This window comes from Medicago sativa, chromosome 3, assembly GCF_051527215.1.
Source record: "Medicago sativa cultivar Bolivia chromosome 3, Bolivia_mono, whole genome shotgun sequence".
In the NCBI taxonomy this organism is placed as follows: Eukaryota; Viridiplantae; Streptophyta; class Magnoliopsida; order Fabales; family Fabaceae; genus Medicago; species Medicago sativa.
The window spans coordinates 53,445,985-53,461,569 of record NC_140751.1 but is presented as its reverse complement, the minus strand read 5'-3'; the positions used below and the strand labels follow the sequence as shown (position 1 = coordinate 53,461,569).

The 15,585-nt window shown below is 30.7% G+C and overlaps 1 protein-coding gene and 1 long non-coding RNA gene across 2 annotated transcripts; both read right to left on the bottom strand.

Annotated features, from left to right (window-relative positions):
- Positions 1-3,308: 3,308 nt before the first annotated feature.
- LOC146938307 (uncharacterized) lies at positions 3,309-4,706 on the bottom strand. Its single transcript, XR_015031259.1, has 2 exons — positions 4,448-4,706; positions 3,309-3,738 (listed from the first exon to the last, which is right to left on the bottom strand). It is a non-coding gene; the product is annotated as an uncharacterized LOC146938307 (long non-coding RNA).
- A 4,059-nt stretch (positions 4,707-8,765) lies between these two features.
- On the bottom strand, positions 8,766-14,440 carry LOC146938306 (aspartyl protease family protein At5g10770-like). Its single transcript, XM_085752265.1, has 3 exons — positions 14,276-14,440; positions 11,024-11,464; positions 8,766-9,739 (listed from the first exon to the last, which is right to left on the bottom strand). Exons 1-3 carry the CDS (start codon positions 14,424-14,426, stop codon positions 8,895-8,897), a joined length of 1,437 nt encoding a protein of 478 aa, XP_085608391.1. The 5' UTR covers positions 14,427-14,440; the 3' UTR covers positions 8,766-8,894.
- Between the last annotated feature and the right edge of the window lie 1,145 nt (positions 14,441-15,585).

Below are 15,585 nucleotides of genomic sequence, written 5' to 3'. Positions count from 1 at the left end.
CCATATCAACATTTATATAATAACAAATTTTAGAATATCTTTAGGATTTCTAATATTTTATACTATTATCATAAAATCGATTATAATGAATTCATTTCAAATCCTTAAAATGGACAAATGATGTCATCTTTTCAATAATTTTGATAGTATGTATTATGCAAATGAAATCATTCAGGGAGTTTCATATATCATTATCAAGTGAGTCATATTGTAACACATCTTTCATATATAATTTTGGCCTTTCATGTGCTACTGAACTTAATAAAAAAAAAGTTCTTGAATTCACTTCAGGTGAATATTTCTTTAAAGAATATGTATCTTATAAATAAATGGTAGACATTGACCAATTCACTTCAGGTGAACATATCAAACTCTATAAATATATGTATTTTACCATTCTAATTCCCTTTTCGCGGGAAAAAATCATATATATCAATTTAACTTCACATCTTCGAGTGTGCGGGTTATATGTCCAAAAAGTTTGATTTCACTGGAACTGTCTCTTTTCCATATGCAGATATTTTCCTTTTCAATAATCTTTAATAGACTTGAATTCATGATCCTCATTATTATTTATCACATATAGCGCTATATTATATTAAAAAAAAAACACGTCGACGTTGACTTCATTTCGGTTCCATCTCATTCCATTGAGATTTTTCATTCATGACATAATTTATTAATATTTCATAAGTTTCAGGTACCTGATCAGTTCTTCTGGAACTGAAAAAAAAAATCAATTATGTCATAAAACTCTTTTAGAGTTTCTATATCCTCGTTTGGGTTATCATTTCTTTAAGCTCCTTTTCTTATTCGAGGTTTTATATTTGGAACTGATTGATCTACCATGCTTCAGGAACAGTTGAGACTCATTTGCATATTAGATTATCCAGCATGGAAATCTATTTCGTTTGGAGAATTAGCAGCTGATATTTGATTTATTTACCTTTGCAAATGAGTTATATATTGAGGATCAAGAGGAGACAATAATATTTTCTTTCAAATAATTTATTTGAACTTCAGGTTCACATTTTCAGCTGCTTATTATCTCCCCCTAATATTGGGAAAACTAACCCATCAATTGATAATCAGTCTACTGGGCTGTAAATAAGTTGGCTCAATACAATTAATGATAGATGGAGATTCATATCTAATATTTTTTTCCCAATATTCTTCCGAGATTTATCGTAGTGCATTATATTGGAGCAATTGTGATATACACAACACATCCAAACATCCACTTAGATGAGAAATATTAGGTTGTTAACCTAAAACCAATGATAAATTAAGGGGAGAACTTATATATAGTATTGTGTTGGCTTGATGCGAATCAATATCTCAACAACTTGTTGATTCCCAAAATTGAGTTTATAAGACATGATCGCATAACCAAAATAGAGTTTATAAGGCATAGTCTGATAAGTATCTATTATACAATTAACTTTAGACGTCTAAAGAATGGATCTTCAAATCTATTTTTATGAGCATATGCTACCGGTTATTCAATATCAATTGACAAATGATACTTATCAAATGCTTTCTGAAAAGTTCTTAAAATAAACTCTTAGTCAAATTTGTTAACATAATAATCTCATAAACTTCTGGTTGTGGATATACATGTGATCATTTAGTTATAATCACCTTATATAAGTGAGAGACTCATTCTTATTGTCAACATTCTATGGGAACTAGTAACACAATACTTACTAGATTGAAGAATCTTTGGCTCTTCAACATATATCCAATTTTTTTTTTAATTAATTTATGCATCATAATAGATCCGGGATAACCCAACCGGTCTTGCCAACGATAAATTTAATACAATTTGTAAACTTCTGGTTTACAATAATACGTGCTTCCATTGCACTAAAAATATAATATGTAAACTTCTGGTTTACAATAATATGTGCTTCCATTGCACTAATATAAGTGCAGTATAAATCAACCCTTTTTTTTTTTCTTTTTCACTACACTTATTTTCTCTAGAGTAATCTCGTAATATAGAGATATTTAATTTTTTTTTTCTTTCAATATGATATCCTTGAAACGTAACAAATTTCTATGAAATTAGTTTCATATAATGCTCTGCTGGATATCATATAATGCATCTCAGTACGTAATTCTATTATTCCATATAACAATATATTTTCTCTTCTGGAGCCTTCTATAATTTTTATAGTGTCAAATATAATACTAAAATTAATTTCACAAAAGACAATATATTTGCTCTTCTGGAGCCTTCAGTAATTATAGCATCATTTGTAGTCTTTCACAAAACACATCTTTCGTTCACAAACAAAATCCAAAAAAATTATTGTGATCCTTAGTGAGGTCAAGTTCTAGGAGCAATACTTGCTTGAGACCTCAAATTATCGCAGACATACTTTTTAGAAGGAATTAGTACTACAAAATTCATATATAGTTCTCCTGTCAACTAACAAGGTTCCTAATTCAAAATAATATGATTCTTAAACTTAATATTTTCAAAAGAAATAATAACATCCATTCACAACCACAATAATTAAAATTTCATTGGAAAAGCAATTATATAGAGCATTCTACCAAAAAAAATATAATAATACGTGGAGCACAAATTATAAGTATCAAGTATGTAAAGATATGACATTACCTTTAATTTCTATGTCTTGATCATTTCATCATTGATTGTACTCTTACGTTCAATCACAAATGTGATTTATCGGCCAAAATTTCCTTGATATTGTTTTCTTGATTTTGCTACTTCAGGAACAAGAGGCATAAATAATTTTTCTTTTCTTAGAATTTATACTAAGATCAAATAGATCTTATCTATTTGAATTGTGGTCAAGAACTCTACAACCATATATGAACAATAAGCAAGTAAAATCACAATTTTGCAATCCTTCAAGGATGATTTAATATTAAATCTCAGTTCTTCAGGAATTATATTTCAAATCTTCATAACAAAAATCAAGAAAATTCTTTATTTGAGCGAGAACTATATTACATTCGCAACATGTAACTCTTCAATACTTTCATTTTAAAAATTATACAAAGATAAATAGATTTGCTATCCTTCAAGGATGCTTGATATTTAAATATTGGAAAATGTTAACAAATGCCCTTAGAGCATTGTTTAAGCATCCAAAATTAGTAGGTTTTACCTTGGAAATTGTGTAATTATGACTTTTATATATGTTTGACTTGTATTTTCAAGACAAACTTTCTTTTTGTGGGTTCCTTAAACAATGTCCTTAGGGCACTTGTTAACAAGACCTTTAAATATTTAGTTCTTCAAGAACTATATACATCTCAAGGGACATAAATAATTTTTCTTTAATTTCTTTTGTATAAATTATACTAGGATCAAATAGATCTCATATTTCAATTGTGAATAAAGATATAGTTCTTCAAGAACTCAACCACAAACCTCTATCGACAATGATAAAGAAAAAATCACAATTATATTTTATCATTCATGAATGTTTGATGTTAAATCATTAGTTCTTCTAGAACTATATCTCAAATCTTCATAAACAATGATAAAAATTTGATTGTTCGCAATCCTTCAGGGATGATTTAATTTTTATTTTTTTTGTTCAGGAATTATAATACACATGATCTTTATAATGATTAAGAACAATTCTTTTGCTCAATCCTTCAGGGACGATCTTCATAATGATTAAGAACAATTCTTTTGCTCAATCCTTCAGGGGCGATCTTCATAATGATTAAGAACAATTTTTTTTTTGCTCAATCCTTCAGGGATACTCGATGTTAAATTATTCAAAAATTTATTAAGAATATCAAACATGCTAATGTATTAACTAAATAAAATAAAATAAAAAAATCATGTGAGAAACCTATTTAGCTTATTTAAAAGTAAAATCAGACTAATGTTATATACGTATAAAGTGATGATAATCAACCATTGGGTTAATTCCAATTTGTGCATTTAAAATCTGGACATAAGAGGCATTAAATTAAGGGAATGAAGAAATTCTGTATTAGATCTAACATCCTCAAATATCCATTACATATTAATCTGTGAATGTAGAACAATCAATTCCTTAGTGTCAATGAATCACTCATATTAATACTAATTAGGATGAAATTCAAAAGTATCCTCTAGATGAGGCAAGCTAGAATGACAATCAACAGAGACTTATTATTTCTCTCTAGTTGCAGATTTCACATGGTTTTACTTGCCCCAATATTTAGCATTTAGCATGCATATTGAAATATCAACTAAATGACGCCAAAAATAATAACAGGGAATGGCAATTAAAGAGATAATAACTAATCATCATGAAACTCCTAACTCATTTCAGGAAATATTTAGTGCTAAACACATTAGTCTTTTAAAATACATACATAAATATGCATATGTTTTATCATCACTTACAACGAAATCTAAGGCATGAGAAAAATTAATTAGGAAGATAATATGAAAACAATCATGCAATACCTCAGAATTGGCAATATCATAATATGAACGGGTAGCAGATATCAAATCTTCAACATTGGAAACAACAACGCAAACCATGGCTTTATCAACACCAGAAATCTTCTTCAATCACACCAAAAAAATAAGATTTTTCTAATCTCAATTGGTTAGAGTTTCGTGCTGATAACGTGATATGAAATTAATCCAAAGCATTGCAAGATATTATAAAGTATATAAGAATAAAGAGAAAGAAACAAAGAGAGAATTACATCACAAGAGTGTTTTGTATTACTTCACAAGTGTGTCTTTACATGGCAATGTAGGTCCTATTTATAGGATACAAAAGTTGTAACTTACAATTACATGAAGAGCCATGAGACTAAAATATCAATAAAGTCATTTAGTCATAGTAGTTAAGAAATATAGAAGGTCTAGGGACAATGGACATCCACATCATATTTTCATTTATTCATAACAGAATCTAAATAATTAACTGTTTTTATAATAAAGACCCAAGTGATAGCAAATATTTGAGAAATGCTAACTACCGACTTCTCTGAACATTTTGTTAAAAAATTAAATATAATAAAATTATATTAGAGTGTGTAATCAACATTATAAAAGTATAAAAACTTATCTTTTGAATACATTATTTTTCTTTTTTCCTTTAATTATTTTTTCTTTTTCTTAAATGTCTCGTAAGAACTAATGAGCATGGCCCATAGTCTAATAAATTGGTTAAAATATGCTCACTTCCAAGTAAATAATAATAGAAAATGAGAGCTAGAGATAGAGGTGGCAGCCCTAGGTCTAACCTACGGCCACTGCGCCGACGATCCTTTTCGTCGGAGGTGAGGAATTTTGGGAGGGGAATGGTTCCTGTCAGGGTGAATCCATATGGGGGGAAGGGGGGAGAGTGGATTGTGGTGAGTTCAAGATGTCAGAAAGCAATCCGACCAGGTGATCGAGGATATAACATTTCAATGGGTACATATCGGCTAAGATGTTTGGTCTACAACAAGTTTGAGGTTCGCAAGCTAGGGTTGCAAGATAATTGTGACCGCAGAAAAGGGTCATCAGGTTTTGGCATAATACTACCTCGCGCTTCAGGTTTTGGCAAAATAGGGTCTCGCGTTTTAGGATTTGACATCACTTACCACATCGATGAAAATCATCGGACTCGAGATTCACTTTTTGACAATCGTGAACAACAATATCATGAACTGTACCTTAGTCCTTATTCTTGTGAACATTATGGTGAACATCATCGTTCATGTTCTTCTTCACAACAATATCATGATCCTTCTTAAGGACAACATGAATCACATTACAGTTCTTATTCTCGTGGCTACCAGGTTCAACAACATCACTCTCCTTCATGTGGGTGATCACACGATCGTCGTAACAGGTTCCGATTTCAATTACACAATTAGGAACAAGTACTAAGGAAACCAAATTCATCAACTACGGATATCACTAACAACAATCCTCATACAAAGCAAATAGGTTCAGTAACAATGGCTACTTTCTACTTCACCAACATTCCAGAACACTTGCAATTTGTTGAACTGAGAAAAGGCTTTAAGGCTTGCGGTATACTATCTGATCTTTATGTTTCTCGAAATAGAAATGCTAGAGGTCAGATCTTTGGGTTTGTTCATTTTAGTAAGGTGTGGAATGTGGAAAAATTGAAATCAGCTTTGAATAATGTCTTCGTTGGTCATCTAAGAGTATGGGCCAATGTGGCTCGCTTCGATAGGTTTAGTGGTGTTGGTAAAGAGCATGAGGGGAGGATGTGGAAGTCACAAGAACTTGGGGGAAGTTTTAAAGAGGGAGATAAATTGTTATGGGTAAGGGAGAAGACATTGCTTGGACAAGTAAGGGTGCAATTTCAAGAATTGTGAATGGTGAACAAATTTTTATAGTAAGAAAAAAATCATAGACGTTGGTTTTGAAAGTGACAGAATAATTTCCATGGGTGGTGATAATGATTCTGGTTCTGTTCTCGGAAAGGAGACATTTTATGTGTTATTAATGGCATTAATGCATTCTTTGAGTTGTTTTTTGTGGAATTTCATCCATGGTCAAATAATGAGAATGTTAAATATGAAAAAGGAACACGGTTGCGGCTTTAAGGTGTTCCTTTGCATGAATGGACTGTTCAATTTCTTAGTTTATGCTCTTCGATGTTTAGGAGGCCACTAAAAGTTGATCTTTGTACTAAAAAACTTGAAAGGATGGATTTTCCCTGTATTCTTATGTCTATAGCGTCCTTGGAATTGATAAATATTGTGCAAGAATTCTTGATTAATGAAAAGTAATGTTTTACAAAAAGAATTAGAGAGTGGGCTTCCTATTGATATGTGCTTTGAAGAGGACGAGTCAGATGCTTCCTCATCCTACTCTGATCCAAATGATGAACCAACTCATGAACCAAATTGGGAAAAATCACTTGGTAACGATCCATACGATGAAGTTTAAGCGCATTTTGAATCTGTTTTAAAGGCTCCAACCATGTCATTGCACACAGTTGATCCATTAGTTACCATACCTTTACACACAGTTTATCCTTTGGTTACCACGCAGGAGGTAAACATTCATATTACTTCTCCACATCTTAGTAGTAAAGCTTATGTGTTTCTTTCAAGCTTTCATCGGTTAGTAATTCACCTGTTTTTACTTATCCTGATTGCTCAGCCCAAAACAATCAAGCACTTCAATCTCACTAATGTTATGTGCTTTCACCTATTTTGGGACCTTGGAGTTTTGAGCGGATCGAAGACCACAAGACAGTTAACAACGATTTAATCACTACAACTAATGGGACGCAAGCTAAGAAAGGTAAACCTTCATCTAAACCTAAATAATCTCGCTACGTCCTATCGCTTATGAGATTATGTCGTATTGCAAGAATGCCACTCCAGGATCGTCAAGCCATGCTCATGTTACTCAAGCACTACAAAATGAAGGTTCTAAATATCATTTTTTGATTAAAGTCAGTAACGTTGAATCCTTAGCGGCTGCAAATTCTTCTTCGACAATAGATAATGATTGGAAGAATTAGTTAAATCTTCATGATAAATCAGAGGGGGAGGTTCGGGATATTGTAGATATTAGTAAATCTATTTGGGTTACAATCAACAAAAATTTTCTTTGTTTCTATTGTCTACGCTCCTTGTGATTTTAGTGGCAGCCAAGACTTCTAGTCGCGTTTGGGTGAAGTTATTAATATCATGAAGATTTTTCTCATTTTAACCAGTTCATTGATAACAATGTTCTTTTTTATTTGCCTTTGTGGGATCGGCAGTTTACCTGGTATTTGGAAGAATGCTTGTTGATGGAAAGTTTCGGGAAGTGTGCCAAATTTTTATCAAGTAATAAAGTGATAAGTGAGTATTGTATCCACTAGGACTAGGCAATATAAATAGTATCCATGAAAAGCAAACAAAAGTAACTTCTTCTCTTTCAATATTTTATTCCTGGGTTATATCTCATGTGTTTATCAAATTCAAGTTGTTTTGTCATCTCTGATATGATTCATATCAGAGAGGAACTTGTTGTATCCTGAGAGGATATGCGCTTATGAGGCGGATAAATCATTAAGGACAGTGACTTTGTCACGCCACGAGTTATACAACGATTTATTATTTTGCAGATTATATATGAGTCGTTAGTGGAGGAGGTTGATAGAGTTGTATCAATGGCCTAGTTATCCAACAATATTAATGATAAATAAGTTCATTGATTTCTTTACTTTGCTTATATTTGATTGATGTTTATATGTATATGTTGGTTATTGTTTGGGGGTAATGCTAAGACTAATTTTACTACAGTATCAGACCGATACTTCATCAATACTCGTAGATACATATATCCATAAAGTATTTTTTTTAACCTCTAAAAAAAAGTATTTTATCGGATATTTATAATGGATACGCAGATACTAATAAGATATTTTACATATCCATATCATAAAAAAGATATGAATACACACTCTGCGTACACGTGCTACATAGTTCAATAGTAATCGCTTGATTCATAACATTATTCATAACATAATCAAATTTAAACCCCAAAGGGAAGAAACCTAAATAGAGTATGTCATGTTACGCAATATCATATTTTTTACGATACAACCCTTTGAATCAATTAACTAATCATAGAGTTCATAAAAAAAAATAAAAAATAAAATCATCACGACCAAACTACATATAAAAAAAAAAAAAAAAATCAAAACAAGAACTTCTTGTTTTGTTCAACAAACCTTAAATTAATGACAGAAACAAGCTTAAATTTATTTTAAATTACACATCCATGAACGATTGCCAGCAACAACACATATTCAAGTCACCAATAGTTCAATTTCCACAACCGATCAAAATACAATTATTTTAAAGTATTTTCCATGTTGCTTGATTTCTTGGATATATGTGTTCAAATAAGAATGATTCATCGATCAAAACTAAGTTCACTTGCAACCATTTGAACGAAACCCAATCTTACCACCACCAACATCATAAACAACCTCTAGTGTTCTTTGTTGCACATTCCCAAAGATAGTAATATCCCTATCATCTCTATTCGCCGCAAATGCCAAACAAACTTGCCTTGAACTCACAGGGAAAAGTACCCCGTGTGCACCAAGCTCCACTGTGACACCACCACCAAAGACAAAACTAATCTTTGGAACAACCACATTTTCCCTCCCTCTAAGATCATAGCATGTATCTAAAATTTGAAACCCCGAAGCAGCTGGATACTTCGCCATTTCTTTCCGGAATGCATGACGAAGGCTAGCATAGGCAGACGGCGGCAGCCGTGTAATGACAGTACCAGAGTCAATGATGGCGCCACCGAAGGAGAAAATGGAGGATGATATTGAAAGCTTGGTTTTGGCAACACTGATGCCAACGATGTCAAGACCGTAGAAGGAATTACTACGTGAGATTGTGGATAAGGGAGTGTATTTAACGGCGTTGTTGGCCACCTTGTTATTATCGGTAACTCCAAATGTGAGGTGGCCAATAACGCTGGAAGTGGAAGGAAGACAATAAGAGAAAATTTTGTTGAATTTTTTAGAGGTTTGTTGGACGAAAGAGATTGGATGACGACCAAGGCCTAATATGCCGGCAGACATGCCGAACAGACCTTGGTTGTATTGCCCACAACCGAAAAGGAAACCATCAATTGAGTCCGTTGGCGTTATGGTTAGTCGTTCACGGCTGAAGTATCCTTTGGAGAAGGATTGGTCACTATAAAACATGCCATATTCACATGCTTTTGTTAATGCAGAACATTTTGGAGGATCCATTCCTACATAACAAAATGAATTTATTTTTTTTAAATGATACTGATTTTTATACATAATAATAATAATAATAATAATAATAATAATAATAATAATAATAATAATAATAATAATAATAATAATAATAATAATAATAATAATGTAACAAAACAAGTAAATAAATTTTGTTGAGGAAATTCGGATGTAATTGAAGTTTCTAAACGGTCTCTATCTTAATATAAACATCTTATATTATTTGCTTTCAAGATAATATACACATACATTTACACATACATGTTATCCTTCTTTCAAAACAAATAATATACACATGTTATCTTGAAAACATGTACACATGATAAAGAGGGGTGGATAGTCCACTTGGTTGGGTTAAAGGATTAAACAAATTAAGGGCCAGAATTTGTTTGAATATTGAAAAGAAAAAAATAGTATTAACGTAACAATTCACATTTTAACGTTTGTAACTAAAGAGAAACACAAGTTAAAGAGAACTGCTAATCTATCAATAATACTTTTGAAACTTTAATCTATCAATAATACTTGACAAAAAAATTATCAAGTTTCGTTTTCAAACGAATTACCATTTTGTGTTCCTATATATTTTTTTTTTTCAGTACACAGTTTTTAGTCCTGCTAATTTCAAATTTGCTTATTTTTTCTTAAAATTTTGAATTTTTTTTTCAAGCATGTTTTAGAACATTATTAGAAATTCTTTTACAAGTTATCTAACCCTTGATTTTATTTAATTTTAACAAATCCTTAATTTTCTTTTATAAACTTTACAGGTTTTAGGATAAAAATATAGAAACTTATAATATTTTTTGATCCTATAAAAATGAGACATTTTAAGTTTGGCCCATATTAAAAATAAAAAAAATAATCAAGATTTTATCTATTTAGCCTCCATTTTATTAATAATAAAAACAAGGTTCGTACGTCTGCGTAATGACTAAGATTAATTGATCGCATTATCCAAAAAAATAAAAAAATAAAAGATTAATTGATCACATATCATTCGTCAAAGAAAAAAATTGATCATATACCTTTTTTTTTTGTTGAGGATATATGCCTAAGTTCTTGTCAAGGAATATTTATAAAAAAAAAATATATATATATATATATATATATATATATATATATATATATATAATGATTTGTTAATTATGAATAAATGATAATATAAAAACTCTTACTTAAGTCAATTTTAAAATTCAAAAATAATATTATAAAAATGTTACCAGATATGCAAGTGATTTGGTGACCATAATAAATATATAATATAATTTGTATACCTGTGGATGAAGATAGTTGAGTGCAATCTGAAGAAGTACATGAAATATTGCAATAAGAAGTAGACTTTGATGGATCAAAAATTTCATCTTGCTGTGTGTAACAAGTACCAGCACAAGGTTGACATTGAGTCCAAGCGAGATCACTACCAGTATCAAAAACAAGAGACAAGTTCCTTTTAGGAGTACCAAGCCCTACTACAACAAAATAGTTCCCTGTTTCAATATGGTTACCATAAATAGCTGGTAACTTTGCTAAAGAATCCAATTCCTGATGCATATTGTTATAATTGGATAGCTTGGAGTGAATATAGTTCACCCTTTCTTTATCAAGTTTAAGAATATCATCGTGTGTTGGAAGAATATTTGCTTTGCCATTGTTATTCAGTTGGGAACATGGCCCATGCTTGTGTACCACATCTAATGATGCTTTTCTTTTTGGACCTGAATTGAGAAATGAACAATGTTTAGTGGTGTCGATCTTTTTTTTTTGTCAAGTAGTTTAGTGGCTAAAAATTCACATTTAAGATGAATAAGTGAGGTATCTAAGTTTCGAACTTTGAACCCTACATATATTATGCATTCTTCTTATCAACTGAATTAAGTTCATAGATACCAGTGATGTCAATTTATTATTGCTTAACCATTACATCTTCTATCACTATTTTAAACAATAATTGTTTTAATTTCCGTCGCTATTATAAGCATATGGTAAACATATTCTATATGAAATCTAGAAAATTAGACATCTGACTACAACTAAAAGTCAGACAACGAGTACACATGGTATGATGGAACAGCATGATGAAGAAGCAAGGTGATCATTGCACTTTACTCAATTTCTAAATCATCACGAAAATCGTTTTTTTTTCTTCATAATAGTAACTTAACAGAGTATGTTAAAATGAATAGAGTATAACTCTAATTTGTTGATATAATTCAATTTTTTAACATAATTCAAGTTAGATTCTTCTATCTAACATAAGTTTTATCATATAATAGTAGTATAGTTAGGGCCGGCCCTAGGCATAGGTCGGAGTTGGGGCGGCCTAGTGCCCATGATTGTAGGGGCTCAAAAGAAAATATGGAGAGGATGTTTATAGAAATACTTGGTTTAAAGGGGTACATATAAAAATAACTACAAAGAGGGCCCAAACATTTACTAGACTTCAGCCCATCAACTATTTCATCCTTTTTTAAAACCCAGCAGCATTTCATTTTCACACTCTCAACCCAGCGCTTTCATTTTCGCCGCCTAACATTTCATTAACCAAAACGCAGAACTTAGAAGTAAAACGTAAATTATAGAAGCAACACCTAAAACACAAAATATCTAATCCTTTCCAGAGACCAATTTTCTTTTTTATTTTGAGGATGTTTTTTGGTGTTTCAGATTGAAGCTAACCTGAATTTGTATTTAGATTTCATAATATAATATGACTTTCATCAAAAAAGTTTCATGTTTGAGACACCAAATTTGGTCTTCTGTTATTTTTTATAAAAGGTTTTCATGTTACTTGGTATGTGGGAAATGTATTTTATAATATTATATAGATTTATGATGAGGAATGATTATGAAGCTCTTTGGAAAATTTTAGAGATAGTAAATCAAATTGAACTATCAAATTGAACAATCGCTTTTCTTAGTTTTACTAGGTTTGGTTCGGCCTAGGGATGTCAACGGGTATCCATGGGTACGGATAGTATGATACCCGTTCCCGCCTCGTTGGATAAATATGATACATGTGTCTGCTCCATATCCGCGTGGGTACCCATTGTACGGGTAACCCGCGGGTATTGAAGTATCTGTGGGTATTCATGGGTACCCATGAATTGTTTAATTTATTTTTTTGTTTGTAGAAAGAATAACCTTTTCTTAATTACCAAAAAACATCAACTTTTAAACATTCATACATATTCAAATTTAATAAACCATACATAATTCATACAAAATTCATGATTCTTACATCATGTGTTTCAATTTACCCGCGGTCATGGGTATTTTTGTCACCCCTAGTTCGGCCCGCCCAATAATTTTTTATTTTTTTATTATTTTTTATTAATAATAATGTATAGAACGAGATGCATTTGACACACTATGTTTTGGAGCATCAACATAGTTGAAATTTCAAAACATCGTATTATGATGACCATCATAATTAATGCATATCTCATTTATCGTTTATATATATATATATATATATATATATATATATATATATATATATATATATATATATATATATATATATATATATATATATGATCTATTATATAAGGGATCCATTTTCTCAAAGTTGGTCTAAAACCCTTAAAATGTGTACAAATATGTCTATAGGAGAACAATTAATAATATTAAGGAGGAGTTTCATGTCTATAGGAGAACAATTAATAATATTAAGGAGGAGTTTCACTAAAAAAAATATGAGGAGAAGACTGACTTTACCAAGAAGTCAAGAGACATTAGAAGCATGTCTCTCAAAGACTTAAAAGACAAAATCTTATCTCGAGTTGGTTGGATTATTTATACCCACCAATAATTGTTTTCTATTATTACTTGGATAAATGTGGTGACTAATACTCCCTCTGTCTCCTTAAAATTATCATAGAAGTTATAAATAAAAGGAAGAGGATAATAACTTGATCAAATTAACTTCACTAGTTATTGGTTGATTTTAATTATCAATAATGCAAAGTAAAAAATAATCATTTGAGAGTGTGATGGACACAATATTAACTACTCCCTCCGTCTCGCAATATTAGTCGTTTAAGGTTTGTGCGCGGTTATTAAGGAAATGATTAATTGTGTTGATTCCAATGGTAAAATTAGTAGCATTTACTAAAACACCCTTATTAATTGCAGTTAGTGGAGTAGTTAGTTGGATGTAATTCAATAAATAAGGATAAAATAGTGAGAAAAAAAAATAATAAATGCTGCATTGGTATTGTAAAGTGACAATTATTTTGAGAAAAAGATAAAATGCTAAAGAGACAATAATTGTGAGACGGAGAGAGTATAATATCCCAAGATTAACTATAAATAAGTTAATTAGGAGCAACTTTCTAATTAAGTTGTCCTTTAATTTATGTCACTACCAATTATGTATCTAGTTTATAGCAAATCTATGGCTCAATTTATTTGCTAGAGATTAACAATGAATATGTAAAAAGTAGATATCATTCATGTAAAACCACTCCAACTAATTAAGTTTATAATACATTGGGAGAGGGAAATATGGAAGATTATGAGTTGACCTTTTGTAGAGCTGCAGGAAGATGATGGTAAGAGAGAGCTGATGCTAACAAGATGGTATCTTTCCTCCCATGTTGTTTCATTGGCAAATGTCTTCTCCAAAAAGCATAAGAAAAAGAGAGCAACAAGAGAAACTATGAAGAAATGAGACATTTGTCCTTCTGCACACACTCCTTATCGGGTGCTTGGCTTTATATATTATTGACTATTATTAGTGAATTCATCAGTAATTATTGTATTCCACACATGCTATAATTTGAAAGTGTAATTTTTAGTGCAAGTCCAGATTCTACACTTTGAATGTGTAACATAATATTTTCTATCACATTTGATTTTTTAGTTTTCGAGTTTTTATATGTTTTTGGATTTTATAATCCGGTCATGTAATTTATGTGTTTCTACTCGTCAGAATTCTAAAGCTTTGATGTGTAAAACATTTTTTTGTTTGGTTTGTTTAGTTTCAATAATTTTATATGCTTCTGGATTCTATAATTTGGACGTGTAAAAAAACGTAAAATACATGTTCGAATCATATAATCTAAACATGTAAAATATTGGGGATTCAGTTTGCAAGTCACATGAACAAAATACTTGACAGATTAATTAGATAGAAGTTCATGAAAAGAACAAGAACAAAAAAAACTTAAAACGATAGTATGAGAACAAAATTATATTAACCAAATAGATAATTTTTGGGACCTAATAGTATAAAATATGCTAGATTGTTCTTTTGATCCCTTAACTATTTATTTGGTATCACTTTGGTTCCATAATTAATTTTTGGTCCATTTGAGTCTCTTAAGTTCATCTCTGTTACACAGTTTAACCCCTTTTGTTAGTTTTAATTCAAAAAACGTTAACTCAATGCAGAGGTGACAAGTAAGGGATGATTTGACAAATATATGATGATGACATGGCATTTGTTACATTTGTTTTATGCTTCATTGAGTAAACATCGTTGAATAAAGTGTTTCCTTTGCAGTGATTCGTTTGTCTTCTCTTCTTCCTCGATATCTCGTATTCCTTCACTGAGTTCTAAACTTATTATTTTACCATATTTTTATAATATTATTATGGGTTAATTATGTTTCTAGTCCCTATAAAATAGCGACCTTGTAAGTTTAGTCCCTACTTAATTTTAATAGCATTTTTAGTCCCTAATTTTGTTTTTCTGCACTGAGTATTAGTCCCTACTCAATTCAAATTTGTTTAATTTATGCTTAAACTCTTAAATTTTTGAACAATTTTTTGCAGACATGTTTAGAACATTACTAAAAGTTCGTCAGCAAAAAATTATTGCAAAATTTGATTT